At 39.7% G+C, this 21,794-nt stretch overlaps 1 protein-coding gene across 2 annotated transcripts in view; it reads right to left on the bottom strand.

Annotated features, from left to right (window-relative positions):
- Nucleotides 1–21,794, bottom strand: part of PRKG2 (protein kinase cGMP-dependent 2) — a 91,546-nt gene that overhangs the window by 27,626 nt on the left and 42,126 nt on the right. The window contains exons 7-14 of one of the 2 annotated variants that reach the window (XM_079776301.1): nucleotides 18,429–18,506; nucleotides 16,775–16,869; nucleotides 13,863–13,931; nucleotides 12,150–12,248; nucleotides 10,668–10,821; nucleotides 8,675–8,811; nucleotides 6,402–6,491; nucleotides 3,532–3,673 (exon numbers count right to left, since the gene is read on the bottom strand). In XM_079776301.1, coding sequence (XP_079632427.1) covers nucleotides 3,532–3,673; nucleotides 6,402–6,491; nucleotides 8,675–8,811; nucleotides 10,668–10,821; nucleotides 12,150–12,248; nucleotides 13,863–13,931; nucleotides 16,775–16,869; nucleotides 18,429–18,506 — 864 coding nt within the window. Of the gene's footprint in view, nucleotides 1–3,531; nucleotides 3,674–6,401; nucleotides 6,492–8,674; nucleotides 8,812–10,667; nucleotides 10,822–12,149; nucleotides 12,249–13,862; nucleotides 13,932–16,774; nucleotides 16,870–18,428; nucleotides 18,507–21,794 lie in introns of those variants that run through there. The other variant, XM_079776302.1, reaches the window with a different exon arrangement.

Below are 21,794 nucleotides of genomic sequence, written 5' to 3'. Positions count from 1 at the left end.
GACCTTGTGGAGCATCTAGGCAGGGGAAGCGGCCACAGTGCACGAGGCCAAGTTCCAGGAGGCCAGCAGCGCTGTTGGGATCATGCCGGCAGCTCTAGCCCATTGGTGCTTGGCCTGTCCTCTTGAGATTGAACCTAGAGGACTACTAAGGGAGCCAGTCCCCAGTTCCACCCTGCCTCCGCCACCGATTGATTGGAGTCTGAGGGCGGGGAGGAGGGACCAAGAGGTCTGCCTTTCTGAGGGCCGGGAGGAGGGACTAAGAGGTCTGCCTTTCTGAGGGCTGGGAGGAGGGACCAAGAGGTCTGCCTTTCAGCTGCTCGCCAGTCACCGCTGCCACTGATTGATCAGCTCCCGTTCCCTCAGCTCCCTAGCCTGCGTTCTGTCTAGCCTCAGTCGTTATGAACCCTGGGTTTTTATATATTAGGATTAATTCATTTTTATTTTTAAACTAGTGGCCCGGTGCACAAAATTCGTGCATGGGGGGGGTGTTCCTCAGCCCGGCCTGCACCCTCTCCAATCTGGGACCCCTCGAAGGATGTCCTACTGCCGGTTTACAGGGATCAGGCCTAAACCAGCAGTTGGACATCCCTCTCACAATCCGGGACTGCTAACTCGTAACTGCTCACTTTCCTGCCTGCCTGCCTGATTGCCCCTAACCACTCTGCCTGCTGACCTGCTCGCCCCAACTGCCCCCCGCCGCCGGCCTGCTTGCCCCCAAATGCCCCCCTGCCAGCCAGATCACTCCCAAATGCCCCCTGTGCCAGCCTGCTCACCCCCAACTGCCCCCCCTGCTGGCCTGCTCACTCCAAACTGCGGCCCCCCGCTGTCCTGATCACCTCCAACTGACCCCCACTGATGGCCTGCTCACCCCCAAGTGGCCCCCCTGCTGGTCTGCTTACCCCTAATGGCCCCTGCCATCCCATCCTGGCCTGATCACTCCCCGGCAACCCAAGGTCCCAGCCCCTCCTTTTTTTATTTTTCTATTTTTTTCAGCGCCTCCTTGAGCAGAGGCCAGGACCAGCTGGAAGCAAGTATCTAGGATTTATTTATCTTCTATAATTGAAACTTTGTAGCCTTGAGCAGAGGCCAGGGTGGGTGGGAAGCTTGGCTTCCCCCATTGCCGGGGCAACCCAAGCCTCCAGCTCGCTCCAGCTCCGTGGCTGGCCACCATCTTGGTTGGGTTAATTTACATAGTCGCTCCTTTTTGGCTGGTGGGTGTAGCAGAGTGATGGTTAATTTGCATGTTTCTCTTTTATTAGTGTAGATGTGAACTCATGTTCTCTAGAACTTTATCTCTGAAAGTTCTTTGTGTCCTGAGTTTGACAGTATATTCTTCCAGAAAGAATATACATTGATTCTTGGAAACTTGGGCATGCTACCAACATGGATCAATTTTCACTTATTCTTTCTTGGGTTTTTCCATCCTTGAAGACTAGGTACCCAACCTCCACGTGGCCAAGATTTCTTAGAAAAGATTCTTCTATTCCTCTACCAAAGGCCCAATAACTAGAAAAGCATGTTTTCTTATATTTACTCTGTCTTTATACATCAGATTTCTTTTTCTTGTTTTCTATTTCCCTGAGGGTGTAATCTGTGTGATTCTTGACTCTGTGCAATGTTCTGTTTCAACTTCCCACACTGCCCAGGTACAAAACTTGGTCTCCTGTTCCCAGAGGGTGAAACTAATAAAATCAAACCTCCAGGCCACCTATGATTGCTGGGTGCCCACAAGATAGCAGCTTCAATGTTTGAGCTCCATCTTATGCCACTGCTCAAGCTTGGCTCCCAGCCTCAGGAGAACCCTAGTGCTGTCTCATAAACAGCCATGCATGCAGTACTGCTTTTCATGTTTCATCCAGTAATTTTAGACATTTTGTGGTGAGAGGATTTCAGGATATCTAGTTTGATATATAGCTAGAAATGGAAATGTCCAACATATACTTTTTAATCTCAGCGTCAGCCTGCAGACTGAAGGGTCCCAGGTTCGATTCTGGCCAAGGGTACATGCCTTGGTTGCGGGCTTGATCCCCAGTAGGGGGCGTGCAGGAGGCAGTCGATCAACGATTCTCTCTCATCATTGATGTTTCTATCTCTCTCTCCTTCTCCCTTCCTCTCTGAAATCAATAAAGAAGTATATAAAAAAAAAACCAACAAAATAAATAAAATAAAAAGAGCTATGAAAAAATGAATTGAACAGATATCTGCATCCCTCGTGGTAGTTTTACTTCTAGAATATTCCAAAGGATTACCCTAAAGAGCTGTGAGAGACATAGCCAATGAAGGGATTGTGAAGAAGAGGAGTGATTGAGGCCTTGTGTTAGAACCTCACCAATTCTCAAAGCTGTCTTTCATGGATAAGATAAACCTTGAATGGATTCAAATGTTTCTTGGAAGGTAGCCAGATTTCACATGAAAGGACTTTTATTTTACTCCTTCACTAAGGAGAGAAACTGTTTAGCAATTACAGATAACAAATGTAATTCCTAAGACTAAATTATACACTGCAATATGTAGATGAGAAAACCTATGTCATCAAGTGTTAAATATATTAATTGCAAAATGTTTAGCACACAGTAGCTTTACACATAGTCAACTACTCATTAAATAATAGTGCCCATATGTAAGAGTTCTGATGTGAGAAACTTTTAATATCTCTGTAAATGCTAAGTTCAGAAATGGGTTCATGTCCTTGTGGTACTGACAAAATGGACTCAGGAAAACTCAGCCTGGGTCCCTCATCCTGACAGGGTCACCTGCTAAGGCACCAAGTGCCTTAACTTCTCTTAAATGATGATTGCCCGGTTCTAATATAGTTTCTTATTGCAAACAGTTTTTGTGACTGCAGCATTTTTTCTTTAGTGTGACATGCAAGGGGATTTATGGTAGGCATTAGAGGATTACAAAGATGGATAGCAAGAAAAGTCTCTGTCCCCAAGGAGCCATCATCTAATGCTGTGATCCTCAACCCTGGGTGTACTTTAGAATCCTCTAGAAAGATTAAAAAAAAAAAAAAAAGCCTACCCAGATTCATACATGTATCTTTTCTCCCTATACAGACAGTGGATATCCTAGGGCAGGATTCATTCTATTTTCTTTCCTTATCTCTTATAGCCACTCCCTGTATACAGCAAGAATCTATTAAAACTTAGTTACAATTATTTTTTAAAAATACTAACAAAATCCAATCAACCAAAGGACTTGTATGCATGCATATAAGCCTAACCAATGGACACAGGCACCAGGGGAGTGAGGACATGAGTGGGGGGTGGGGGAGGTAATGGGGGGATAAGGACACATATGTAATACCTTAATCAATAAAGAAAAAATTTAAAAATATATATATATGGTTGAAACATTAATTCCTAGGCCAAAAAGAGTGTGCTTATAACACTGCTCCCAGGATTTCAAAGGCCCAATACACCAAAGTGGAAACAACAGGTGTATCAACATTAAAGGGAAATTGCAACTATCACACAACTCTGTGTTTGGAAATATTTCGCATGATACTGTAAGTCAGAGAATTTGTCTTACCAATTTCAGATAGCCCTCAGCATCCAGAATTAAGTTTTCTGGCTTCAGGTCTCTGTAGATAATACCTAGTCGATGCAGGTAATCAAATGCTTCAGTCACACAAGCCACACAGAACTTGGAGGTGGGTTCATCAAAGCTGCCTCTGCAATGAAATCATGTTCTTTCTTAATGATCTCGGAATACATCTCTGTTGTCTGTTCTAGGTGTCGATTTCTGTTTTGGTAAGTTGATGCAACATTAAAGGCTTTGTAGGACAGCAAGACTAAAAAGTACTTTACACTGCCCTAGCTGGTTTGGATCAGTGGATAGAGCGTTGGCCTGTAGACTGAAGGGTTCCGGGTTCCATTCTGGTCAAGGGCACATACCTTGGTTGCAGGCTCCATCCCTGGCCCTGGTTGGGGCACATGTGGGAGGCAACCAATTGATGTGTCTCTCTCACATCAATGTTTCTCTCTCTCTATCTCTCCCCCTCCTTTCCACTCTCTCTAAGAATACGTGGAAAAATATCCTCTGGCGAGGATTAACAAAACAAAACAGAAAAAAGTACTTTCATGCCCTAACCTGTTTGGCTTAATGGATAGAGCGCCAGCCTTTGGACTGAAGGGCCCCAGGTTCGATTCCAGTCAAGGGCATGTATCTTGGTTGTGGGCACACCCCCAGTAGGGAATGTGCAGGAGGCAGCTGATTGATGGTTCTCTCTCATTGATGTTTCTAACTCTCTATCCCTCTCCATTCCTCTCTGTAAAAAATCAATAAAATTGCCGAAACCGGTTTGGCTCAGTGGATAGAGCGTCGGTCTGCGGACTGAAGGGTCCCGGGTTCGATTCCGGTCAAGGGCATGTAAATTGGTTGCAGGCACATCCCCGGTGGGGGGTGTGCACGAGGCAGCTGGTCGATGTTTCTCTCTCATCGATGTTTCTAGCTCTCTGTCCCTCTCCCTTCCTCTCTGTAAAAAATCAATAAAATATATATTTTTTAAAAAATCAATAAAATATATTTTAAAAAAGTACTTTCACTGCCAATAAATTAAACTGCTGATCATAAAGAAATTTAGGGTGATACGAGATGCAAATAAGAACTACTTCGCTAAAATCAAAACATCCACATCCAAACAATTGTTTCTGGTAATTACATATGAACATATAAAACTGAAAAATTTTAAAAAGTTTTTTTAGACATTTATGGAGAAATGCAACACTGGACAAAATGCAACTGTCAAGCTTGAACCAGATGTCTGTAATTGATTGCTTGACTAAAAAATGACTCAGGTGATCATGTTCATTTCCTGTTTGTAAAGCATGTAACCACAACTTCTTCCTATTTGGGGCACCTTGATGATATTTGAGTTGCCCACTGCCAGCACTATGTGTGTATGTTTACATACTGAATTGTTAAAATGTGGTGGTGATTTGCTGCATGGTATAATCGAAGGAGGAGACTGTCTTTGACTCCTGCTGTTTCCACTCACTGCGTCCTTGTGCAAGTTGTTTAGCTGTTCTGAGCTTCAGATCCCTATCTATAAAATGGGTTTACTACTTACTTAACAGTGTTGTTTTGAGTATCAGGTGCAGTGCCTAACAGGAGGTACAAATTCCCTTTTTAAAATAGATTTAGATTTTCTAAATCTATTTGCCTGCTGAAGCAAGGATGGAAGATGCAAATGCTTTTGCAGGTGTTTTGCAAGCCTCCTCATACTTCCATGTTCTCCCCATTCAGATCCATCCAACAATACATTCCTAACACAACATGTTCTTCTTCTACTCAGATGCTCAAATGGTCTCTTATTGCCTAGGTGTGATGCTCAGCCTTACTGGACCCTATCCCATATGAACTGAATCCTAATCTTTGGTGTTAGGGCCCAGCATTTTACTCTGTAAACGATCTCCATCTCCATGTGACTGTAATGTGTAGCCAGGGTTGAGAACCACTGGCCAGGTAATTCTCAAAATGCCTGGCATTAAACCCTCCCCGCTAAAACCCAACATAGTGAAAACCTACCACCCATCTCCTCTGCTGCTGCCCTTGTTTTTTACTCAAAGTCTGCTGTTCATCATCCAGAAAGAGACCCAATCCTATCCCAACGCCCCTGCTGTATCTTACATTAATTACCTTTCCTCTCTGCCTTTCCACATTTGGTCATCTTCAGAGTTTGGTTCAAGTCCTTCTTTTACCATCACGTTTTTCTCTCTCTCCTCTTCTCTTAGCTTACTGTCTACCATGCTGAACTTGCCTTCAATTAGAAACTGCCAATTTCTTTGTCATATTTAGTTTTCACACGCAACGAAATGTTTTTTAATTTTATATACTATTTTCCCCCAATAAACGCAGAACTCATTGGAGGCAAAGTTTATACTTTCTACTCTTTTGGTTAGAAAAGTCTGCATTGTCTAGAAAATCGGGTGAGGCTCAGAAAAAAAAAATGGTGGTTTTGATTGTATGAAAACCATCCCTTTTATAGAGCTGAATCTTTACAGATATCTGACTCTGTCTTTCAGAAAAGGCTTCACCACTGCTTCATCCTTCTTTCACCTCCATTCTAGAGACTCGCAGTCAGAAGCCTCTGGGCTTGTATCTACTCTGTCTCGTACCAAACATGTCACTGGGGATATAGTTCACACTGTCCCCAAGCCTGGGATAATTTCATCCCTAATGTGGGAATGACAATACCAACTTTACAGGGTTCCTATGACACGATTATAATATTGACTGAGAAAATATCACTATTAGTACCTTATTTTAACAAGTGATAATATTTTCTTAGAATCATATATTAACTACTTTCTTCGTGTCTCTTTAAATGATCATAAATATAACATCCTTTAGACCATTTGTGAGTAGACAAAGTTATTTGTAAAATCTTTGTTCATTACCTGTCCCTTAATATACTCCATAGCTCCCCACCTAAGCAGGCTTCCAGAAGCATGTATACATACTTATTGTCCTTGAAAGTACGATACAATCTGTGAAGACATAAAAACATGGTTATTAGAAGTCTGGTTTTAAGACCTTTCTCAAGTTGCTTAAGAGTATCATCAGTAACAGTTTGAACGATGGTCCTCTTCTCCTTCCAAGCGTCCTACAGCTACACTGGCTGTACTCTGTAGTCTTTCCTGCTGCCTTGCTTTTGCTCATGTTGGCTCCTTTACGTAGACTGTCCTCCCTCTACACACAGACAACTTCTTAATCTCAGTTTCACTGTAAAAGTATTTATCCATTCCTCAAGACCAAGCTCAAAGGACATCTTCCTGATAAAGCAGCTCGTTATCCCACCTACCAAATATGGCTTCTTCTTCTTCCCCACACCCAGAGACCTCTGCATATACCTCCTTTAAGATCTGTCTTGCATAAGACTCATTCATACTCATGTCTTACATCCTCTAGTTGGTCTCAGGAAATAGTCTCTGAGATAGAGGTTTGCAAGAAGTTTCGTGGGAGTATACTTGGGAACAGGACCTTCAGGGAGGGAGAAACAGATTTGGAAAGAGGGAGAGTTGGGCTATCATCTAGTTTCAACAAAAGCCCTCGCTTCAAGGAGATCTGCCATCACAGATGCTGGCTGTGCCTGGAGAGAGAGTATGACCGTGGGCAAGAGGGTTCTCTTTGCCGAGAGCAATGGCCAGAGAGGGGCTGAGTCACAGTCCTCAGAATGTGGGGGGATGACAGCCTCAATCCTGATGTGAGGCCTGAGCAGGGACTGTATTTCCACATTAGTGAAAGTAGTTTCTGGGTCTTAATCAAAAGACCCCCTTTTCTCCCTAGCACCATGCCCAGGCTACAGCAGATAGTAGAGCAGCCATATCATGCATAGACAGCAAAAACAATCTGGTACAGTGGTTCAGTGTGGGCTCTGGAACCAGCTGCCTAGGCTTGAATCCCTAATCAGCCATTTATTAGCTATGCAATCTCACTTTCCTTATTGTTCTTCTTCAATGAGGACAATCATAACATGTATCTCATTCTTCTATACAATCATAACATGTATCTCAATCATAACATGTATCTCATTCTTCTATCATAACATGTATCTCAATTAGAACATGTATCTCATTCTTCTTCTAACATGTATCTCATTCTTCTAATTGATTAGATATTATTGATTACATATTAATTCAATATATATTTATGTCTATATATTGCATATAAAAATATAACTCTTTAAATGTTTCATTTTATATGTATATTAAATATATATTGCTTAGAAGAGTGCCTGACATATGTTAATTTTCAATAAATGGCATTAATATTTATTCTTAATATCATTACTATCCTATTGTATGCCAAGAACTTTGTAAAGAGCTGGAAATGAGTAAATAATAAAACCTAATCTATGCAATAAAGCTGTTCATCATAGTTTGTTAATGAATTATTTTGGGAATATAGTGAATATAAAGATAATTGGATGACCCTATTACCAGCATTGTCTGGTTTCATGTTTTTTTTTAATACTGAAATAAAAGGGGGGAATATGGGTTGGCAGGAAGATTCTTGCAAGGCATTTGATCAAAAAGTTTAAATTCTATTCTTGAAGGGGCACTTTATATCACCCAGAAATCACCAAAGCTACACTAAAGCCATATATGAAAAGACAAACTGGCTTACACCAATAACCTATGATTTCACAAGTAAAGATGGCTGTGGCCTAGAATAACACATTTCTCTTTCAAGCTCTGGCGATAGCTACAGACAAAACAGTAACTATCAGGAGGTGGAACTTTCGGCATCTAGGCATCATGAGAGCCACGGTCTGTTGCTCCTTGGCAGCCTAGATGTGCCCAAATGCCACTTCTAGCAGAAATTCAACAGCAGCACGCTCCCTGAGGGAAGCAATGAATTCTTCCCAAATTCTGAAGTAGGTCTGGAATGAATAATTAATTCAAATTATTTCACTTAATTTTACACACACACACACACACACACACACACACACACACACACACATTTTCCTGACATTTACTCAAGAATAAAAGGACCCGGGTGTTTGACTCCAGATCTCAAACTTGAAACATTTTATGTATTGCTGTTGAGACTGGGATGGAGAATTCAGAGTGGGACCTCCGTTTCCTCCTCTGTCCACCCTCCTGCATAGAAACACTCATGAAAAGGGCCTCACACCCTCAGTTCTGGGAGCCGAATGCCAACTTACTTCACAACGAAGGGAGAGCACAGCTCCTCCAGGATCCTCTTCTCGGAGTAGACATGCTCCTGTTGCTTAGTATCCACTATGTGCTTCTTCCTTATGCACTTCATAGCAAAAGCAACATCCTCATTTTTTACTTTAACCTATGTAAGAAGAGAAAGATCCTTCAACACTTATGAGGAAAGATTGACAACATCTATATAAAACATGTTCAGTAAGGAGAGTTAAAATTCTCAGTCTATGTAAAAACAGTATGGAAGTTGTAACCACTTAGCCCTCTGGGAACTGAGTTTTATTCAGGGGTACACACTTCCCCTTCATTGTAATTTCCAAGAGTCCACATAGTTGGAACATGGCTCTAAAATGTTTGTATTGAAACAAGAAAAGAAAAACTGTAGTTAGATTTAATGTTTAGAAATCTATTCAATTTTGAATTTTTAATGTTTAGAAGTCTTTTCATGAAAATCTTTAATGAGAATTGTTCTTTGATTTTCAAAACAAAACATACTAAATCAAGTTCTACATCTGCACTATCCAATTTAACAGCCCCTAGTAACATGAGGTTAATTCATTAAAAATCCAAATTCAGTTCCTCAGTTGCACTAACCCATTGCAAAAGCTCAGCAGCCACCGTAGCTAGTGGCTGCCCTATGGGGCAGCACAGATACAGAACATCTCCATCAGCACACAAAGCTCTAGTGCAGAGCACTGCTCTACATAGACAAATAGCATTTTCCCTTAAAAGGAAATAAAAAAATTAATAGGTATTTTTTTAGATGAGCTTAAAACTCCATAAACAGACTCTATTTGACATGTAATAAAATTGTAAAGAAATGGTTGCCTCCCATATTGTTCTCATATTTGCCATTAGTACTGCCTATGATTTTAAATTAATAGTGAAATTATTGTTTCAATTATAATTATCTAACTATAGAAAAGACAGACCTCAGCATTGTTAATGCAATCCCTTTGCCAAGGTCTTTGGCGAACAGTATCACTGCAGATGGGCCTGGCCCTCCTCGCTCCATATGGCAGAGGAACGCTACAAATATTCTTTGGCCTATTAGGAGATTGTTTCTCCCTCCTCACCCATCAGAGATGAAGTACTGACTGGGTGTGAAGTGTGCTATCCAGTCCCCTGGCAGCAGTGCAGATCTGCTCGTGCCCAGGGCTATCCAGCAGACGGATGTGTCAGCATAGTTCCCGGAGGCTAATGTACAGAGAATGGTAAAAAATCTGCTGGGCAGAGAAGGGCTTGGTAATTGCCAAGAGTTCAGAGCCATATGCATCTAATAAGGCCTCAGATCTCCATTCTACAGTTTCCTCAGGGCACTTGACGTGACAGTACCACTCTGCTACTGCTTGGAAGCTTGGAGAGGTGGTGATGTGGAAGATGCAGCCAAAATCAGATCATAGGTTCCCAGCCATCCTGATCAACACTACAGAAGGCTGCTCTTCAAGCACCCCCTTGCATTCATCTTCTTTTCTTTTTTTTCTGATAGAAAAGTTTGAGCAAACCAAAAATAAAGTAATAAAAGCCAAAGACAGACATGGTAGTGAAGTTGTTTAAGGGACATAACTATAACCATGAATTTGTTTCTCTGGCACCTGCTCAGGAGACATTCTTTTCTTTAATATATAGACAGTACATGTATCATGAGTGTATATACACACACATTTTCCTGTTAGGAAATACACTTTTTAAGGTTTTATAATTTTTGGGAATGCTTACTTGGTACATTCTCCAATGACTACCATCATCAAAAAAATTCACAAAAGGATGTGATGTAAGAAGCTTGAAATAGCAGCTCTTAAGTTACTTACTAGCATGGACCTGCTACTATACAACATACAGACTGAAAAGTGTACTTTCTCAATTCAAAGCAACATTTAAGATAGCAGTAACAATTTATTCATTCCTCCAAGATACACTGGAATATAAAACAGAACAAAAAGTCAAAGGCTTTTCTCTCAGATGCTTGAAACGTAAACCCCTTACAAGCTCAACTCTTCCGAACCCACCAACGCCCAGTGTTGCGATAATCTCAAGGTTCTGGAATGGGGACGATGAGGAAAATCTGGCCACCTTCTCCTTCAGCTGAATCATCTCCAGAGAGAGCGTTTTGGACAGGTTCTGGTGAGACATGGATCTCCTGCTCAAGAGAAGTGACATGTTACACACTCCGCCTTGGGCCAGCAGGGGTCCTGCCACACTGAACTTTCACTCCCACAACAGTCTCATGTCTAAGTCATTCCTGCCTACAGGCTATTCCAACTTCTATAGGATCAGATTCTATCACAGGGGCGGGGGGGGGGGGGGGGGGGACAATAGAATATGCAAACAAAAAACTGACACACACACAATAAAAAATAGACAACCGTCAAATTGGATCAATGAGAGGTAAAAATGAGTGAATTGTGTGGTATTTAAAATGTATGTCAATAAAGCTGTTAAAAAGAGAAGAGTCAGAGGAAATAAAACCTGAGAGCCATTTTCTTTGTTGCATACATACCAGAGAATGTCACACTGAGAATCACGGCATGTTTTGCTATTTTTGTCAGATCTCAAAGCTTTCTATGACTGAACAAGAATAACTACTTTGTGAAACATAAAAAATCTATTTCCTACTTTATATCTGACTATTTTGACTTGGGAATACTCTTTTTTTTTCTTTTATTTAAGGTTTACTGCTCTGGATTAAATATTCGTAAATTATTGTTACTATAAAAGGCCTTTAGCATAAAAGTTGCAAATACATCTCTTGAAAAAAATAAAAAACCTTATGAGGTCCTGACTGAATGCTCTGATTTAACTCAAATGTCAGTTTTCTGCAACTGTTGACCCTTCTGCTTCAATTGTACTATCCGGTGAATATGTGCTTAAGTATTCATTCCACAAAATGTTTTAGCAAAGGATTTTCAAATAAATGTAGTTTTACAAAGTAGATTTTCCTATTAAACAGAAAATTCCCCACCAGTATTACTACATTTAGAGCCCTACCCTATTCCTTCACACACGCAGGCATGCACGCACCGCACGCACGCCCCGAGGCAATAGCTCCCTTGTATTTTGAACTAATTCTGACTATACTGCTAGTTTTTAACCTAAATCACAAAGGGCTGATTGCTTTGGCATTCCTGCTTCATTTCAATGGGCAACAGAGGCATTGATTCTGAATTAAGGACTTTTGAGTTAAGTCACCAGATAATGTAAAGAATCCCTTTTCCAAGGCCCCCTATCAGGAAATTTCTCCCTATCATTACTGCTAATCATCCCAAATAAGGAGCTGACTACTTATAGATTAAAATAATCATACCAGTGGTAAGTGGTATCCTCTTTGTGGAAGACAACTTAAAAGAATCCCCCCAAATTTTCTAGTGAAGGCACACTAAAAGTTACTACAATAGCAAACACACCCTTTTGTCCCCTTCGTCAACTGCTATAACCATATCCAGCTTGGGAAAATATTCATCCACTTACTTCGCATGTCTTTTTTCATCATCACGGTTCAGGTTTGCCACATACCCTTCAAGGTATTTTTGGAGTTCTTCAAAAGTCCCAACTGTTTGGTTGAATGTTCTAAATGAAAATTAAATTAAATGAAATTAAATTAAAACCTCTGTGTTGCTAGTTACCATTGCAACTTGACATTCTTCTTAAGCTCATAAAAGACTGTTTCTGTGGTTATTCAAGGCTTTGTAAATTGTTTTTCAGTAATTAATGTAGGTTAGTGTCACCATAATATGTAGAATAGTTATTATAAGTTGTATAGTGGATCCTTTGAGTTTAGGAAGCAAAGAACTTATCAGTGAGAAGAGAAAATGTCTGTAGTTTTCTGCCTTGTGTAGTTTTCGGCATGGTGCAAAGAAGGATGAAAGAAATGGGGAGATGTGGGGAGGAGTCCCAACTCCATCACAGATGGCACTGTTGGGGCAATTCTTCAACTGATCTGGGACTCACTTATCTTATCTGTAAGGGTGAGACTGTTCTATCTGTGGATGTTAATATATGTCTATATTGCAGTATATGTCATTTTGCAATATAGACATATATTGAAACATTATGTTGTATATCTGAAACTAATGTAATCTTAATATGTCAATGATATATCAATTAAAAATAAAAATTAGTATTGTTAACTTTTTAGGCATACTAATGTTATTGTAGTCATGCATTATAAATAATACTTAGTTCTTAGAGATGCTACTAAATTTACAGGTGAAATAACAGTATGTGTGTAATTTGCTTGAAAATAGTGTGGAGAAAGCAGGGAGGGATGGTGAAGTGGTATAAATAAGGCATTAATAAATCATTGTTGAACTTGTATTATGAGGTTCATAATACCATTTTGTCTGTTTTTTAAAATGTCCTAAAATTCTTTCCAGCTCTAAATCTCTATCATTTTATGTTTAATAAATGTTGTATTCGATTAGCAATCAATTACAACATATTCCCCTGTGATACCTCTTGTTATTTTACTATTTTTTGTTGATATTTCACATGAGTATTCCCTATTTCTTTGACTACACTGTGACTTTTCTTAGAGAATGACCTAGCTTTGGTATGTTTGAATTTCCTTTATTATAACTAAATAATAAACATTCAACTGATTAATGAGACACAAGGGGCCAGATTCAAATATGATTTGAAGGAAGTTAAGGACACAAAATGAGACTTCTTCTGAAAAATAACCTAAGACATTTAGAGATTAATATTGACACACATCACTTGCAAATTACTGCAATTGTTAAAGAAAGTTATCTGGAAATATATATATAGCTAATGAATATTTTATATTTTGTCTGAGATACATTTTGCTTAAAATATTTTTAACTCTTTAGAGCATTTTAGAAATAAATTATGAAGTTGTTTACTATGTGATGTGGGGAAAATTCCATGAGCACTAATAAGCTTATTTCTCTGGAAGATGCAGAATTTAAATCTATTGCTGATATTTATGTACAAACTTTGCACACAAAATATTTAGTCTGCCAGCATCTGCCACTGCCACAGACAGATTCAGATCAGAAGGCACATTCCTTCCCATGAATTTTAATAGAATGTACTTGCAGCTGAAGATTGGCCAGCATTTCCAAGGGATGATGAATGAGAAGACAGATGGGCCCTTGGAGTAACAGAAGGCCACGTCTTCAAAGGTGACAGTAGCCTGCCTTCTCCAACCAGTATACTCACTCTCGATCTATAACCAGGCATGCGACATCATTTTCCTCAGCAACGATGTTCGCTGATCTGACATCTTCACTGCAGACAAAAACAGGAAAGGCAGTTAGAAATTAAACGCCTATTTTTATTAGAGAATCTGTCACTTTGTATAAAACACCATTACTTAAACCTTCCAAAGACTATGCTTTTTTTTAACATCATCAGCTATACTCTATACTTTTAAAAAAGATTAGAAATATATTCCAGTAAAGGTTACGTATACAAGAAATTCAGGCGACAAGACGATAACCACAGGGGGTGCACAGAGGAATCAGTGACCACAACTAGGTATAGAATATCATTCTGCTCTCATGTCTGCCAAATAAACAGCTCTTCTCTGATCAGATGGGAACTGCTGCAAATAAGCAGGCAGAACCAAAACTGACTGATTGGAGAAATGTATTGGAAAAACATTTAAGTAATTAACATAAAACAAACCAATCAATAATAAAACCCAAAGGAAGTGTTTTAATGCAATTGCCCAATGAATTAAATAATAGCAAAACACTTTTTCATTTTATAGAATCTATTATTTACACCTTCCATTAATATCTCTAAAATCAGAGTATGTCTTACAATTAATGATGAGTCATACTGTAATTAACAGCAAGGTCTTTCTTTCTCAGGAGTGTATAATATATAATGGTGAATCTTATAATTGATAGCTTAAATACAATGAATTACCGGCATGTAATCTAATGAGGGTAAATTTAGTTACCTAATGAAGATCAATGGGTCAAGCATTGGGTAACGTATTTAGAGACTTTTATTCAATTAGTTTCCTCCCTCTATTAGTTATAGGCTAAAGACAGTGAAGAAAAGGCACACCCATACGGTACCCAGTGTTCTGCAAATCATTGAAGTAGCCTGGAGTAGCAAGTATACTGAGACTGCGCTAAGCGACTTCATTAAAAGGGGCATCACATGAAGTATAGTTCTTTCATCTTCCTTTAACGGTGGGACAGAAGCTTGGCATCCCATTTCTACCGTACATTCCAAAGAAGTCCACTACCTGGATAGCTGGCATCAAGAGATTTTCTGACATGACCCACAGTCCCTTCCTAGTTTACAGGGTCCTTGCTAGAAGACATCAGTGAAAGCAGCTCAGTTAGCTTTTGAATTGGGAGCTGGGGAGTTTGTACTCAACTTGCATGTACATATCTGTAGATATGTAGATCTTGGATGTGGGCCAACTACTTGATTTGTGAGTTCCAAGAAGAGAAGAGGTATGGCATCCTTTTTACTTGTCAGTGTCATCGTTTTGACTAGAAACTCTCTGCAAACTCTTTACAAGTATCAGATGTCTGTAAATACACGATTCTCTCACAGTAACTGTGTAAGTGCCGTGGATTAACTTTGGCACATAAAATTCTGAAAGACCTCCTAGGGCTATTTAGTGTCGAGTCATGGAAATACACAGAATGTAAGGAATGTTGTGTCACAGTCAGTGGCCCTAAGAAGCGACAGCATAAAAATGCACAAAAATGCAAAAAAAAATTTGTATCCAACTCTCCTCACTGATTTTAGCTTTATGGTTTCAAATGCGTTTGGGGAGTTGGGTGTTTATATTAAATATAAAGTCCCATGTTTCTCATGGAAAAACACTGTAATTGGCTAGAAGCAACATACAGCATAAATTATTTCAGGTCCAGCAAAACAAGACAGCTATTTCCTTTCAAAAGCTGTTTTGACTCTAGTACATTTATGAAGTTCTCTGCATTTTTAAACTATAATTGTTCTGGTTTGAGGTATGAGAAGAATAAGAATCTTAAGAACAAATAGATTGAAGTCTTGGATTATGACATTACATAATTATATTACATGAGTACAGCCTATTCTGTCACAAATAAAAGAATGCAAAACGAACGATTTCCCTATTATTGAAACACTAGAGGCCTGGTGCATGGAATTCGTGCACTGGTGGAGGGCATGGCCCGTGGGGATCGCCCGCTGTGGGAGCACTGCTCAACCTGGTCAGCCGAGCGGCTGTGGACCCACCCTCTGAGCTGCTGCTTTGCAGGAGCAGCTACTCATCCCAGTCAGTCAAGCAGTGCGACTACTGTGAGAGTGCATTGACCACCAGGGGGAAGCTCCTGCATTGAGTGTCTGCCTCCTGGTGGTCAGTGCGCGTCATAGCGACTGGTTGACTGGTCATTCTGGTTGTTCCGCAATTCAGTCTCTGGGCTTTTATTATATGGGATTTACATTTACACAAATGCAATTCTCCAGACTTGAGGTTGTTTTCTGGGTTCCAGGAAGTACAAAGTATCCCCTGAGCCACTTGATTAACCTTTACAAATATTTCTTCCATAAATTAGATCAACCCAATGAATTCATACTTCAAAGGCCTGAGGTTTAGGTAGCAATTCCAAATACACTATTTGATGTTGTTTCTAAAACTTGCAAAATGAGCCGATAAAAATTCTTACAAATATAGAACTTTTGTCATGATGATTAAAAAGCACACAAAACAGGGAAGGGGGTCAAAGGGGGGATAAGGACACATATGTAATACCTTAATCAATAAAGAAAAAAAGTACACAAAATATGTAAAGTCATTTTCTAATTTTTTTTAAAAAAAGGGGAAAACAGCAATATTTCAAACCCAGGAAATATAAAAACTTGTTCTTAAGAGAAAATTATAATATTGACTTCTTTAATCTCTTTCTCTGACTCCTTTTTAAATTAAAAATTCTAATGGAAAGCCTTGTTTTCACTAGCAAACATAACTTTCTAACCTATTTCCTGGTCAAAAGTATTTTATAATTTTTAATTCCTGGACATTGGCTGCCATTATTTTGGTAGCTCAATTTGACATGTAGTTGCACATACAAAACAATCAAAGAAATATTATAGTATGGTATACAAATTCATGCATTCACCTGATAAGAGCTTTTTCTCCAAAGTATTCTCCTTTCTGCAGTGTTTTTATCACTTGTGGCTGATCGTGGCCCTCTGTACTCTGGGTGACTTTTACCTAAATTATGTCAAACAATGAAAAAGAGAGAGAAGAAAGAAAGGAGAATCTGAACACATATCTACTCAACCAGACCATCCAGCTCTGATTAAACTTGACTGAACAAGGAATAATCTTGCAGTAGTTATGACAATCCCATGGACTGAGAAATCCCATGATTTAACATGATCACACTCCTCCACCCCCTGTTAGACCAAGAGTCTCCATTCAAACCCCACCTCCCAAAGTGAAAAGACTTTTATGTGAATCTAGTGACTCCTTCCTAGAGATATCAAAGCAAATAATAATGGTCCCATGGGAACTTTGTTTCAAAATGCCAAATACAGTTGACAATTTACTCAAGAATAAAGCTGAGAATCAGGAATTCTTAATCAGGTGTTTATAATAGACTCGCTGAATCCTGTGAACCCTCCAAAACTGGACAACAAATGTGATGTGGAGAAAAGTCCGCAAACTTGCATGGGTCATTGTGTTCTACAGTCCCGGCAAGTTTAAGAACCCCCATGGCAGAGCCTAACAAAACAATATGCTTTGGTTGTGAATAGTATTATTCCAATTCAAGATAGTAATTAGGGTTGATTAGCAATTCAAATGAGCATTTATCTAAATCACCACGAATTAAAAAACATTTTTTAAAAAAATGAAATTTGTTTATTAGCCAGAATTCTTTCCAAGCATGATGTCCAGATTGGGGAGAAATGACAAAAGTGGTTCTGAGTGTAGAAGTGGTTCGGAGTGTTGAAGAGTTTCTGAGGTTTAAAACTATTTTGTTAATTTTTTTCCACGGGGGCCCAGTTCAAAGTTCAATCACAAACCAATTTACAAAGGGCAGTGCCTGAATCTAATGATGAACCTTTCCCATGAAAGAAAGAGCATTTGTAAAACTCCAACAGTTTATAGAAACAGGTCCTCAAGATTTTCCTCTTTCCTTCCGTATCTGACAAACGATTTTTATCTGTGAGGACCATTGTAAAGAGTCAACATAGGAGCAACTGGCAATATGTTAGCCACTCAATATCTAGGTAAAGAAAAAGATCTCTTATATATGTATATATTACTATCTAATTTTCATCAGCATCTAAATTGAACTGAAACTATTGTGTATGAATTGAAGTCCTGAGCCAAACTGTTCTATAGCTTGAGGTCTGACCATAGCTGTCCTCAATTGCCAAGTTCACTACCTGCTGATTGTCAGGGAAACTGTTCCAGCCCTGATCTTGGCCCCTCCAGCTGATGGACAATCACACATCCATAGCTGAAAGGAACATTAGAAATAATCCAGTCATTTTATACACAACGAAATGAGGTCCAAAAATATCAAGTGACGTGCCAAGGTCACCAGGTAGTTACTGTCTCAGCTGGAACACATCACAAGTTCCTGTGCCCCCAACCCAGTGCTCGGATGGAGCCCCCCAGGACTCTGAGCAGAAAAACACCTTTACCCATTCAAAGCAGAGGGCTTCTTATATTGCAATGCAGGGCAGAGCTGCATTTGTGGCAAAGTGATTTAAAGAGACTTTTTCCATTTACTTTTTAAGTAAGCTATAATTAATATTTACCGTTCCTTTGGCTAAAATGAAAAAGGTATTTCCTTCCTCGCCTTCTCGAATAATGTGATCTCCTTTGTCATAGTATTCCTGTTGGGACGAGAGGAAAAGAACAGGTTAGATCCAGGGGAGATGTATCAATGAAGACATAAATGAAATAGAACTCCTAGTGTCTTTAGAATGAGCATTCCACACCTGTTTCTTTTTTTTTTTTCTTTTTGCTATTGTAACTAAATGTTTTTTAAAAGATTGCAGTCATAAACTGTGGAGAAGTAAAGAGATTTTTGCTTTATTATCTGCAAGCATGTTTATCTTTCACAGAAAACAATCACCGGGAGGACTGTATTTCAGGCATGGAGCCTGCAGACTAGGAGATAAATGAGAGCAGAACAATAATCACTGATACACAGGTGGCTTTCACCCAAGTCATCTAAATATAAACTGTTTAGTGATCTGCAATAGTCTGAAACTAGGTCTAGTGTTTAGAAAAAGAACAAATGATTATCTAATAAATTGAAAATATTATCCCCAATGGATATTAGGACTATCAGTCTCCATTTCTAATTCCTTGAAGAGCAAAGGCTGGTAAAACTCTATATGCACATTAAGTAGCTCTTTCATATGAATTCTTTCCACAGATTTATCATTATAAAAGACCAACATTAGAATCTTTTACATGTAAATTCTGTTCTCCAAAGAAGGATATCCTCATGAAATCTCAAACTGTCACTTATGTCTTTGTTTCCCTCCTATATGTGCATATAATCAAAGAGTTCTTGAGCAGGGAAAAGTAATTCATTCACCTGCCAGACAAAAAGAGCAATTTGGTCTCTTAGAGAAGATTAAAGATGGATTAAACTGTCCACCCATACTTTGCTTTAATGTGATTTGTTTCAAAGTCAGAGAACTAAAATGGATCGCTTAATCATTTATACAAGCATAAATGGGCTTGTTTAATTTTTTAAAAAGGCATAATTAACCACATAAGAGCTGTCTCTCATTTAAAATTCAAACAAAACTATTGTATCTACTGTATTTCAATATCTTTTTTGGTCATTTACTCTTAAAACCTATTTACAGTTACAGAATCAATATCACTCCTAATACCCATAAACATTCCTTTTTATTTACTACTAGAGGCCTGATGCATGAAGATTCATGCAAGAATAGGCCTTCCTTCCCCTGGCTGCTGGCACCGCCTTCGCTCCGGCAGGAGCCATCTTTCTGCCTTCCCTCCGGCCCAGAGCCACCTTTCCACCTTCCCACGCTGCCCAGAGGCCCAGAGCTGCTGGGGCAGTTTGGAACACCTGTGTCATCGCCATGGCGATGATGCAAGCGTCCCACCCTACCCCCGGCCGCTTGGTGCCTGCATATGCAAATTAACCCACCATCTTTGTTGGGTTAATTTGCATACTCATTCCTGATTGGTTGGTGGACGTCATGAAGGTACAGTCAATTTGTATCTTTCTCTTTTATTAGTGTAGATGTACATTTTACAATATATTTCAACCTCTCATAGAAGGAAGAATAACATCTTAGGGGGGACAGTATTTGAAGTCAAACGGCTAGATTCAAATCCCAGTTCTGCTGTGCATTTCACTTCCATCAATCCATAAAGTTCAAATAAGAACATTTACCTTCAAATATTTAGAAAAGAGAAACACCTTAGTTTTCTATCGCTGCTGAAATAACCAAAAAACACCCATTTATTGTGTCTGCGTGTCAGAGGATTCAGGTACAGTGTGGCTCAATCGGGTTTCTCTGCATTGTGTCTCTCAAGACTGAACTCAACTGACTTATTCCACTTAGCATGATACTCTCCAGGTCCCTCCATGCTGTCTCAAAGGATAAAAGATTCTTCTTTTTACTGCTGCATATTATTCCATGGTGTAAATGTACCACAGCTTTTTTATCCACTCATCTACTGCTGGGCTCTTGGGCTATTTAGCTATTGTAAATAAATGCTGCTATGAACATAGGGTGCATATACTCTAATTGGTGTTTCAGGCTTCTAAGGATATATTCCTAGAAGTGGGTCGAATGGCAGTTCCATTTTTAATTTTTTGAGGAAACTCCACACTGTTTTCCACAGTGGCTGCATCAGTCTGCATTCCAACCAGCAGTGCATGAGGGTTCCTTTTTCTCCACATCCTCACCAGCAATTGTCCTTTGTTGATTTGTTGATGGTAGCCATTCTGGCAGATATGAGGTGGTACCTCATTGTTGTTTTAATTTGCATTTCTTTGATGATTAGTGAAGTTGAGCATTTTTCTATATGTCTCTTGGCCATTTGTATGCCCTCTTTGGAGAAGTGTCTTTTTAGGTATTCTGCCCATTTTTTTTTATTGGGTTATCTTCCTTTTTTTGAGTTGTATAAGTACTGTATATATTTTGGATATTAACCCCTTATCAGATACATCATTGGCAAATGTGTTCTCCCATACAGTGGGTTCCCTTTTCATTTTGTTGTTAATTTCTTTTGCTGTGCAGAAGCTTTTCACATGATCTCACTTATATGTGAAATCTAATGAACAAAATAAGCTGACAAACAAAATAGATCCAATGACATGGAAGCATGTAATAGACTGAGGATCCTCAGAGGGTAAGGGGTGGCAGGAAGAGATCAATCAAAGACCTTACATGCATATACGCATAACCAATGGACACAGACAAGAGCGGGGTGAAGGCCTGGGGAGGGGTTGGGAGTGGGGAGGAAGGGGGTTAAGTCTTCCACAGTAAGCTGTGCTTCTCAGCCTCCTGGTTGTGGTCACGTGATTAATCCCTGGCTAAAAGCATCTGCGCAGAAGTGATGCGTGCCTCCTCCATCCATGGCCCACGAACCACCGGTAATACTTTCAACAATAAAAATACATTTTTTTAAAAGGACTGAACCATGGTGTCAGCAGGGCTGTATTCCATTCTAGAGGCTCCGGGGGAAAGTCTGCTTTCAAGCTTAATCAGGTTGTTGGCAGAATTCAGTTCCTTGTGGTTGCAGGATAAGGTCCCCACATCCATGCTGGCTGCCATCCCAGAGGCCTCTCTCCATCCAGCCCTTGCACAAAACCCCTACAATTCAGAGCCAGCAACAGCACGTGGGATTCTTCCACCTGCAACCTGACTTCCACTTCTGTTGCACCTCTCTGACTCTGGCCAGAGAAAGTTCTCGGCTTTTAAGGGCTCATGTAATGATATCTGGCCCATCTAGATAACCCAGGGTAATCTTCCTATTTAAAGGTCCAGAACCTTAATTACATCAAGCAAAGTCCCTTTCACCATGAAACATAACATGCTCCCAGGTTCCAAGGATCTAGGTCTGGACATGTTTGGGGCACATCCTGTCTACTACAATAAGCCAATTAAAGACAATGTTTTTATTTT

The sequence above is a fragment of the Cnephaeus nilssonii genome (assembly GCF_951640355.1).
Source record: "Cnephaeus nilssonii genome assembly, chromosome: 1".
NCBI classification, from domain to species: Eukaryota; Metazoa; Chordata; class Mammalia; order Chiroptera; family Vespertilionidae; genus Cnephaeus; species Cnephaeus nilssonii.
Note: the sequence above shows the minus strand (reverse complement) of the source record. Positions and strands in the feature narration are given on the sequence as shown.